This window comes from Canis lupus, unplaced genomic scaffold, assembly GCF_011100685.1.
Source record: "Canis lupus familiaris isolate Mischka breed German Shepherd unplaced genomic scaffold, alternate assembly UU_Cfam_GSD_1.0 chrUn_S192H352, whole genome shotgun sequence".
NCBI lineage: Eukaryota > Metazoa > Chordata > Mammalia > Carnivora > Canidae > Canis > Canis lupus.
Genome location: NW_023330796.1, coordinates 27,769 through 38,789, shown reverse-complemented (window position 1 = coordinate 38,789; position 11,021 = coordinate 27,769). Strand labels below are relative to the sequence as shown.

General features: G+C 43.9%; 1 protein-coding gene across 1 annotated transcript; it reads right to left on the bottom strand.

Annotated features, from left to right (window-relative positions):
* Positions 1 to 6,008: 6,008 nt before the first annotated feature.
* LOC119878806 (leucine-rich repeat-containing protein 37A2-like) lies at positions 6,009 to 7,076 on the bottom strand. The gene is made up of 3 exons (XM_038589378.1): positions 6,497 to 7,076; positions 6,276 to 6,415; positions 6,009 to 6,173 (listed from the first exon to the last, which is right to left on the bottom strand). Exons 1-3 carry the CDS (start codon positions 6,563 to 6,565, stop codon positions 6,065 to 6,067), a joined length of 318 nt encoding a protein of 105 aa, XP_038445306.1. The 5' UTR covers positions 6,566 to 7,076; the 3' UTR covers positions 6,009 to 6,064.
* Positions 7,077 to 11,021: the final 3,945 nt, after the last annotated feature.

Sequence of the window (11,021 nt, the reverse complement as noted above, 5' to 3'; positions counted from 1 at the left end):
TTCAAACATATTTTAGTTGGATTTCTTTCACTTGGAGCGTACAGAGCAGTGACTGATACATATGGTCTTCATAAATTTGGGCAAGTTATACAAAACGTATATGTATGTATATATTTACGTATGTATATGTGTATATGTATATGTATATGTATGTGTATGTGTATGTGTATGTGTATATGTATATGTATATGTATCCTGACCAGCACAGCTCACGACACTAGGTTCCCTCTCCCTCTGCTTTTATCAGCCAGAGCCTGAGGTAGCTTGACATTGAATAGTACCATTTAGGGACTGGAGGAAGCAACTTACCATGAGTCACTGCCCTAAAATATTTTTCCACCCACATGCCCATGTCTGGAATTCAGTGGTGATGGTGGCATTCTTTAGGATTTATCCTGGCTCTCTTCAAGTGGTTCTCCTTTGCAGTGAGAAGTCTGCAGGGAAAGGCAGCATTAAGGTAGAGCATCTTGGGCCAGTTCTGCTTTTGCCCTGAGATCTAGCAAAACAGATGATGAGGGGGCCAGGGACCTTGTGGAGCCATGGGAGCTCTGATGGTCAATTTCACTGTTCTTCAAATTGTCCCAAGTCCATGCAGATCCCCCACTAGAGTCGTGCCTTTTGACAGCCTCCCTCTGAAGATATTTCAGGCAATCAGAATCTTTCCAGTTTCAAAAGACCTATAGAGAAAGAAATTTCACTACCCTGTTGTTTAAGATCCATTCATTCATTTATTTATTTATGTATTTTGAGAGAGAATGTCAGGGGAGGGGTAGAGGGACAGAGAAAATCCTCAAGGAAACTCCCCACTCAGTGCAGAGCTCCACACAGGCTGATCCCAGGCCCTGAGATCATGACCTAAGGTAAGATCGCTCAACCAACTGAGCCACCCAGGCTCCCCTCACTACCCTGTTTTGATGTTTAACTTGTAGAAGCCCTTACTTCTGGAGGTCCCTGTAGGAGGCAGTGGATACAGTTTTTGGTGTAGACAGGATCTAGGTACAAATTCCTGCTCCTAATGGCACAGTCCCTATGCAGGCTATGGGGCAAACTCATAGTACTATGTGTTGACCTTTAGGAGGTCAGTCTGTATTTCATAAGGAAATCATATGTGGAGAATGAAGAAATGGTCTAAAATTCATCCAGTAAGATCCCTGAGGCATCACGTGGGCAGGGTCCGCTACTAGGCATTGGGGAGAGGAAGATGGGATTCTTGCCTCGTCAGGGTTCCTGACCTAACAGATAACTGCGGTGGGGCCTTCACATTGATGGGTGCTATCTTTCACTCTGTTGCATTTACAGGGACACCTAGAAGAGGGGGCCTTGGTGTGTAGTCTAAACCAGGACTCAGTCACATCCTGAGTAGACAGGATTATTGGCCCTCCCTGCACCCACACTCTTGCTGTGTCTCTCTGTGGGCAGAGTGTACTTTCCTGTCCCCTGGCTCGGGGATTGGCCATGTGACTTACTTGGACCCATGGACTAGGCAGAAATGAAAGTATGACAGTTCTGTGTCTAGGCTTGGAGAGGCCCAATGAAGTTTCTGGTTGGCCTCATATGCTTCCCTCGGGTTGCCGCTGCCTCTTCAGCCTGGGCCCCAGAGCCCACCCAGGTGGAAAAGAGCTAGCTAGCCCTGCTGATCTGCAGACTAGCACGGAGAAGCAGTGCTGACCCAGCCAGCAGAGCATTCAAGTACAGCTGGACCAGCCATCCTGTGAGAACCGGTATTCCAGTTCACTGAGTTTGGGGATGGTTTATTAGTTAGCATTGTTGTGGCGAAAGATAACCAATACACGTTATTGGTTATAACGTTATTGGTTAACCTTTATTAGGCTATAGGTTCAGCCACTGTAGTAGAGACCCAACACAGCAGTGGGTTAAATAAAAAAGAAGCTTACTGATCTCTCATATAATGATCTGGTTAAGTACTGTAATCCAGGGCTAGTTTGGTGGTTCATGTGTCAGGGAGCCAGGCTCCTCCTATTTTACTGCTCCACCATTGTAGGGTGTAGCCCTCTCTACATGAAGCCTTTGTATTGTTCACCGGTTGAAGTCTTCATTTCCCTTGGCCCTGTAAGCTGAAACACTCCACAGTGTGGCGCCAGACCCCTCTCCAGTGCTACACTGGAACACATTAAGGCTCACCTTGAAGCACCATTCCTGCTTCTGCTTCAGACCTCAGGACCTTTCCTCTTCTTGAATGGGTGTGCCTCCTCCCACACCCCAGGGGGTGCCCCACCACTGTCGCCCAGGTCTCAACAACATCTCACCCTGACTAGGACCTCAGGGGCCAGAGCTGGTCATGCCTGGCGCTTCCCAGGACTGAGAGGCCCTGATTTCCATAGTGGCAGCAGCCAGCCAGTGTGACTCTTTGAGACGCCAAGGGTGAGAATCTCAGTCGTGCCTTTTGGTCATCTTCAGTCTGTCTTGCCCGCCTCTCACACCCTCAAATCCCTGCTGACCTCTGGTCCTGAAGAAGCCAGGGAACCTCTGCTCCACCTCCTGGTTCTCTTTGCACTAACTACGCCAGTAGTTTGGTGAGCATAAACAGTCTTGTTAGAATGGTCCCTCTGTTTTGGAAATCAGCTCAGGAGGGGTGGGCATCTGAATGGTAACAGATTCTTTCTCTAAACTCTAGCCAGGCTCCTCTGAGCCCTCTTCTTGATTCAACCTTATTTGGCTTGTGAAGACTTGAACAAACACTAACGTAGTTTTCAGCAGCTCATGACCACTGCCCTAGTAAGACCCCAGTCTCCCTTAAAGTGCCTGCCCGTGAAACTCAAGGCTGTCTAAAGAATTTGTTGCTTATTCCAGCCACCACCTGAAGATAAGGCCCCTGTTTCCCAGTTTCTGTGAGAGAGTAGGAGTCTAGCTTTGGTAAGTGCCAGTTAGCAAATCCAGATGGTTTCATATGGGCTAACCCCCTTCCTGCCTTTTGTAATCTTTGGCTTCTGACTATGGAGCCCCTACTCATTCCCTTCCCTAGTCCCTCAATCTCCCTGTGCAATACTCAGTCACCTCTGTACTTATCCCAGTTGAGTTCTGTTCATGATGAACTCTTTTCCCTGTGCCACTGCAATATTCTATTACTTTGGAAATCTGTCTGGACCACTTTAAGTATGCCTGGTTTGGTTTGTTTTTGACAGGGGAGATGTTCAGGATCAGCTTTTAAAATTAATTTGCTTATTTTTCAGGATCAGCCTTTTATTATTTTTTTTAAAATTTTTATTTATTTATGATAGTCATACACACACAGAGAGAGAGAGAGGCAGAGACACAGGCAGAGGGAGAAGCAGGCTCCATGCACCGGGAGCCCGACGTGGGATTCTATCCCAGGTCTCCAGGATCGCGCCCTGGGCCAAAGTCAGGCGCTAAACCGCTGCACCACCCAGGGATCCGAAGATCAGTCTTTTAAATAAGCATCCCAAGGATGTTTGAGTTTAGAGGTCCAAAGGCCATATTTTTTTTAAAAAAGATTTTATTTATTTATTCATGTGTGAGAGAGAGAGAGAGGCAGAGCACAGGCAGGAGGGAGAAGCAGGCTTCATGCAGGAAGCCCGATGTGGGACTCGATCCCAGGACTCCAGGATCACGCCCTGGGCCGAAGGCAGGCGCTCAACCACTGAGCCACCCAGGGATCCCCACAAAGCCACATTTTTAGAAACTCTATTTCCCTATGGACACCGTTTCCTCTGGCAGCCCTTTTGAATGGGGGCTATGTTTTCTCAGATACCTCACTGCCATTAGTCCATCCAGCTTTCATTCCAGTGAGAACATTCTGGAGGCCAAACTAAGAATCAACTCCAAGTGCTTCTCCAGTCACCTCTGGGGATGACTGCATGTGATTGGTATCCAATATCTGGTACCTTAACCTGCTGCCCAGCTAAAATGACACCTTTTGTGTTTCTGACTTAGCTAGCTCTCCACCATGTTACTACTCCATGTAGACAACACCTTCCTTTTAGAAAGACTTTAACACCCACCCATTTGTTAGATAGTATTGGTTGGCTCTAGCTACCCACTTCTATCCCTTTCTTTGCAGGTGCTAGAAGCCCACAAACCACATTTCACAGATTCCCTTGACAGCAGAGTTCTGCCATAAAATCTAGGGGGTGAAAAGGAGGTGGAAACCATTCTTTCCTCCTCTGCAGTAGCAGATGCGCAGGCTACATGTTGGGACTCCATGTTGCCAGTCACAGGCTTGGGACCATGGAGTGCTGCAGTGACTTCAGCAGTGGGTTCCCAAAATGTACTGACTTTTGAGTGGCAGCAGCAGCTTTGAATGTATGGAAAGCAGCTGTGGTAAAGTAACCTGAAAAAAAAAATAAAATAAATAAAAAATAAAGTAACCTGACATTCACCACTGCTAGCCCCACAGTGGTGAGCATCCATTCCTTGTAAGACATTATGACTGGAGCTGATACCAAGGGATGGATGCTTAACCATCTGAGCCACCCTGGCATCCCAGAAGTGGAGGGAGTTGTGCTTCTTCCACAGATTGTGCTTCATTATCCCTGTGCTTCATTATCTGTGTTGGTTGAGGAAGGCAGTAGTAGGTTTGGTGGTGGGCGGCATTGGGAAAGAGCCTGGTAGCACACATCTGACCCTCAATGGAGTCAGGAGAGGCTAGTAGGGTGGTCCATGAGAATGGGTAAGTGGCACCACCAATATATTTTCTGAAATAAAGGAGTGAGGAGGGCAGTCTTGGGTAATTACCACCCTCACACATTTTTCTTTACCCTAGCCCTCCAGCCCCTCCCTGCTAGCTATCCAAGGGTTGGGATTATTTTTTTTAAAGAAAAGGAACAAAATACCCCAATGTGAATTATCTATAGCTTGTAACAATGAAGAACCCCCTATGCCAAGACAGGGCATATATTTGTGTATGAGTTTGAGTGCTTGGGAAGAAAAAGAGGCCTTAGCCCTACTGTGGAGCTAGGCTCAGTGATCCAAATATTCTGGTAATGCTAAAAATCTTACAAGAGGGGCCAGAAACAGATGATCTTCTATGGGCAGGTCAAGCATGTTGTGAATAACTTGTATTTGGTGAACCAGGGGGGAGAGCACCAGAATAAACTGCCAATTGATTTAATAGATATGTTTTCCAGTTTTCAGACACTGGTTTTATTGGGGAAACGAGGGGAAGATACTCCTATTCATCCTTCCTTGCGGGCACTGCCTCTTGTGGAAGTACAGTCTCCCACGAGGGATTCTAGATTCAGGTCTGTTCCTCTCACCAATGTCCCCTGTTACCTGTATATACATGTTTATTTCCATTTTAATTCCTTACCACATGGCTAGAATTGGTTATTAATTTATACATTTTTAATATGAGAAAAATAAGTATTTTACAAGCAATGCTGAGAAGCCATTATCAGAAAATAAACTTTATGGTGGGAATGTGAACTAGTGCAGCCACTCTGGAAAACTGTGTGGAGGATCCTCAAAGAGTTAAAAATAGATCTGCCCTACGACCCAGCAATTGCACTGCTGGGGATTTACCCCAAAGATACAGATGCAATGAAACGCCAAGACACCTGCACCCCGATGTTTCTAGCAGCAATGTCCACAATAGCCAAAGTGTGGAAGGAGCCTTGGTGTCCATCGAAAGATGAATGGATAAAGAAGATGTGGTCTATGTATACAATGGAATATTACTCAGCCATTAGAAACGACAAATACCCACCATTTGCTTCGACGTGGATGGAACTGGAGGGTATTATGCTGAGTGAAATAAGTCAATCGGAGAAGGACAAACATTATATGGTCTCATTCATTTGGGGAATACAAAAAATAATGAAAGGGAATAAACGGGAAAGGAGAAAAAAATGAGTAGGAAATATCAGAAAGGGAGACAGAACATAAAAGACTCCTAACTCTAGGAAACGAACTAGGGTAGTGGTAGAAGGGGAGCTGGGGGGGTGTAGGGGTGACTGGGTCACAGGCACTGACGGGGGCACTTTATGGGATGAGCACTGGGTGTTATTCTATATGTTGGCAAATTGAAGACCAATAAAAAATTTTTTAATAAAAATAAACTTTATAGACAGCCTGAGGCAGGACAAAGTCACTTGAGGACGATGACGGTGCGGAGTTCACTGTCGCTCTCCTCACCCAGGTCTTCAGCAGCTGAATCTGCAGCCCGAGGCTTCTCTACTGGGGCACCACCTTTCTCTCTGCAAAAAAGAAGAATGCCTTTAACTCTGTAAAGGAACAATTAAACTTTTCATAATTAACTCATTTTAGAAAAGAAGTATAAATTGTCCCCAATCAGGTACCCTGGTTCCTTGTTGAAAATCTCATCCTCATCAGAAGAATCCCTGTCGTGTAGCTTCTGTGCCATGTTTTTCTTCCGTGTGGCATTGAGAGGTCTGTACATGTCCCGAAGCCAAAGTGGCCGCCTTCTCCAGAAAAAGCCCTAGAAAACAGAAAGGACATTGTTAATTCTGCATTTCCCCTGCTCTCTCCAGCCATGGGACTTTATCTTCCTCAGATTTACCTGATTCTCCCGTTGGATTGAACATCTCTTATGCAGCAGAGTTAAAGAAGAGCCTTGGAGGAAACACATATGCAGACAATTAGTGATTCACGCCATTTCCCATGCCTCTCACAATGTGTATCTCTGGTCCTATTAGGACATCTCAGTCCATAATCACAGGAAGCAAAATCACTACAGACCTCGGATCCTGAAAATAATCCCACGCATGCTACACTTCCAGAATTTTCCCATGTCTGTCCATAATGGCCCCACAATTTCTCTGGGGAGGCCTTTGTATGTGGCTTGGCATTGAGTATAAGCAAGATTTTCATCCTGCTCACCTGGGCCTATGGCCAAGTGCCCTCGTGCAGTGAACAGACTGTGCAACTATAACACAGAAGCACCTTACTCTCTCCAGAAGCAGTTTACTTTGGTCCCCTTTGGACTTTGTCTCATAGGCATCATTTGCTGGGGAGGAGGAGAGAGAGGTGTTTCTATTTTCCTAGCTGCTGTATCCTACAAGTTGATTCACACCAAATAAATGCACGAGTCCAACCAACAAAGTTACCTAACTCACTGACTTTCTCATTGCAGGCAGTGGCCGTAATGAGTGAGTGAGGAAGGTCACAAGCCAGCACTAAAACACAAAATATTATTTTTGAATATAAACAATATAGAAGAATCAGAATGTATAGTAAGTTTGTCTTAGAAACTGCTTATGATTGGCTCGCCCAGGTGGCTTCAGCAGGTTTAGTAATGCCTTTGGCTCAGGGCGTGTGTGGGTCCTGGTCTGGGGATGGACTCCACAATTAGGCTCCATGAGAGGAGCCTGCTTATCCCTCTATCTCTCTGCTTCTCTCTCTGCGTCTCTCATGAATAAATTAAAAAATATTTTTAAAAACCTGCTTATGTCTTGACAGTATGTATGTACGGAGTTGTGACATAAATGTAGCTCGCAGCCCAAGAACAGTATAATCAGAGGAGAAGTGCCCCTCTGGAAAGGAAACCATCTTCTGACACTCAGTAGCAGTATGCCCATGGGCAATTTACCTTCCCTTTCTTCTCCATTTCCTTATTATAAAAGGAAGAGACAAACTATTACCTAAGGCCTCTCCCAGTTAACAGTCTATGGAGTCTGGACAAAGGGAATGGAGAGTGGTGGATCAAAAACTAGGAGGAGGAGGGAAGTTTTCCTGCCACTTTACAGGAAGGAGTCCTATTTTTCTGCCTTCCATCAGCCTTGAAGACTAGGCCTCTTAGCCCAAGACTCTGTAGCCAGGCCTGATGGTCACTACCAGCAGGAACAGGTGCACCCAACCCCTCTCCACCCTTTTTCTTTAAAGGAGTAGTGACAGTAGATGCTCTGTGTCAGTTCCATTCTAACTCAGATTTGTCTGGGAAGCTAATTTTGCTGGATCCAGGCAAAGCATTAGACCAAATCAATATTCTTTCTGCCTTTGGTAGTTTCCTGGGTGTAAAACAAGGGGAGTGAAATAGGAGTTCTAAAATCTAGTTCTGAAATTCTGCTTTAATAATTGCCAATTTACCTTGAGCCTCCTTCTTCATCTTCCACTGGTGCTGCTCTATGAGAATAAATCTGTTTTGGAAGAAAACATATCACAGGTACCCATCTCAATAACCATGCCTCCAAATCTGTATTCATTCCTTTGTATTTAAGTCTTATTCAGCCTTTTTGGAGAGCAGGAATTCTATTTTTTAGTAGTCCTTTGACTCTTCCATAGTCCCAACTTGGGAACTTGTGTGCAGCTGGCAATACATTTTATTGACTGTTTTAGATGACATCCAACAGGTAATTCCTAATAAAAATTCTTAGAAGTAAGAAAAGAAAAGTATCTACCAGAAACCTAAATAGCAACATTGTTTTAAAGTCAAGGACAAGAGTTCAATGCCTATTATTCCTGTTACTATTCATCACGTTTGAAGAGGTCCTAATCAATGCAATAGGAAAACACTTTCTTTTAAAGATTCCAGGCATCTCAATGCAATAGGAAAAATTTAAGTATTGGAAAGTAAGAAACAAAACATATTGGCATATGAAATTATGGACAACCTAAAAGGCCCAAGAGAGTCAACTTAAATTTTTACTGTAGTGGGATGCCTGGGTATCTCAGCAGTTGAGCGCCCTGCCTCTGGCTAAGTGCATGATCCCAGGGTCCTGGGATCAAGTCCCACATCAGGGTCCCTGAATGGACCCTGCTTCTCCCTAAAAGGCCCAAGAGAGTCAACTTAAATTTTGCTGTAGTGGGATGCCTGGGTATCTCAGCAGTTGAGCGCCTGCCTCTGGCTAAGTGCATGATCCCAGGGTCCTGGGATCAAGTCCCACATCAGGGTCCCTGAATGGACCCTGCTTCTCCCTCTGCCTGTGTCTCTGCTTCTCTCTCTGTGTCTCTCATGAATAAATAAAATCTTTAAAAAAATAGAAAAATAAATTTTACTGGAAGTGCTCTGAGAATTCAGTAAGATGGCTAAATACAAAATCAAGAGCTCAACATGCAAATGCAATAGCTTTTTTACGTTCCACAAATAACTAATTAACAAATGGAAGAATGGTTTCCATTTATAATATCAATAAAAGGGAAGGATACCTCGGTGGCTCTATGGTTTAGTGCCTGCCTTCCGCCTAGGGTGTGATCCTGGAGTCCCGGGATCGACTCCCACATCAGGCTCCCTGCATGGAGTCTGCTTCTCCCTCTGCCTGTGTCCCTGCCTCTCTCTGTGTGTGTCTCATGAATAAATAAATAAAATCTTAAAAAAAGATTAAAAAATATCAATAAAAGACATAAAGTACCTAGGAATAAACTTACAGCAAAAGAATGGGGAAGACCTTTGAGATGAAAACATTAAAACTCTTCTGAAGGACTTTAAGAAATGAATACATGATGATACCATGTTCCTAGAATATTGCAAAGATGTCAATTCTCCTCAAACTCAATGCAATCCTATTCAAATCCCAAGATAGTTTTTCTTTTTTTTAAATAAAAACTGGCCAGCTGACATTTGGTAAAGGGATATGCAAGTCTAGCTATGAAATGTATGAAAAGGAGATCAAAGAGCATGAGTGTAACTCTACCAGACATCAAAATAGGTTATTATAAAGCAATTGGAATTAAGTATATAGTGTGATATGGGAAAGGAAACTGGACTGATAAGAATCCAGATAAGAAAAGTATTTTAGAGACGCTGGGTGGCTGAGTGGTAGAGCATCTGCCTTTGACTCATAGGGTGAACCCGGGTCTGGGGATCAAGTCTCACATTGGGCTCCCTGAGACGAGCCTGCTTTTCTCTCTGCCTATGTCTCTGTCTCTGTGTGTGTGTGTCTCATGAATAAATAAAATCTTACAAAAAATAGTATTTTAGATTCTGTTAAGAAAGAATGAACCATTCAATAAAAGATTTTAAAGTAACTGGGTATTTCTTTAGGGGGAAAATGTTAGATCCCCCTACCTCAACCATACCTAAAAACAAAACAGATCTATACAGGTTGAAAAAATATAAATTATAACAAATATAAGTATAGACGAAGACAGTATAAAGGCAAAAAGGCCTCGCTAACAAGACCCCAATCCCTAGGCCACAAGGAAAGAACTCGCATATATGGTGACAGACTCAAAACATCTCCCATTTCTTGTAGTCCTCGCCCCCTTCACCCTTGGATTGTTGGTCATCTTCTGGTGACTGATAAAACTCTTTTCATATTAAATATATTAATCCTTTCAGTGGCTTCCCACTGAATTTCAGTGTTTCAAATGCTGGCCAGTGTTTTCATCTTAAGGAGACAGAACAGTGGAATAAGAGCACAGGATTTGCAGTTAAGTAAAACTGGGTTCTGCTTTGGGTTTTGCCACTGGAGCCTTAAGCTGATCCCCTTTTATGTATGAAAGAGGGATGGTAATATTGTCCTCCCAGGGTTGTGGGCATGAAATGGATATGGAAAATTCTTCTTCCTATGCTTGGCATAAACCAGTGCCAAGTCATTATGGAACTGAAGAAAAGGTAAACAGGCAACCTCCAGCACAGGTGACTATAAACATGACATGCTTTGGAGTAGCCTGATGCAGGATTTTAGCTACAGTATTTTAACCAAAACTATTCACATAATTCAGTGTGTGGAAAAAGCTGCTGAGTAAATCTAATTAATCAACAAGATGATATTTTTATCTTTAAGCCATGTCCTTTTTTCCAGGATGACTGATATAGCTCCATGAGGGTGGATACTATCTCTCATCATTTCAACCAAGGAAAGAAATCAGTGGTAGTCTGAAAGTGGCTGGTGAGTACATCTAACCACAGAATTTTGAGTTGAGGAAATGTTACTATCATGTTAACTTGGCCTTCTTAAAACCTAACGTCCCAAAACAGTCTAATGGCTTGTTGCCTTGTTTATAATCCATAAATCACCTGGCAATGGAAAGTTCCTTTAAAATCCCCAGAATAGGGCAGCCCCAGTGGCGTAGCGGTTTAGCACTGCCTGTAGCCCATTGTGTGATCCTGGGGACCCAGGATCAAGTCCCACATCAGGCTCCTT

Excerpts from the sequence above, each read along its gene's own strand:
- LOC119878806 (XM_038589378.1), bottom strand. The coding sequence starts at position 6,565 with ATGTGTTTCCTCCAAGGCTCTTCTTTAACTCTGCTGCATAAGAGATGT. Across the intron at positions 6,416-6,496 it reads CAATCCAACGGGAGAATCAG|GGCTTTTTCTGGAGAAGGCG; the intron begins GTAAATCTGAGG and ends TCTGTTTTCTAG. Across the intron at positions 6,174-6,275 it reads ATTTTCAACAAGGAACCAGG|AGAGAAAGGTGGTGCCCCAG; the intron begins GTACCTGATTGG and ends TCTTTTTTGCAG.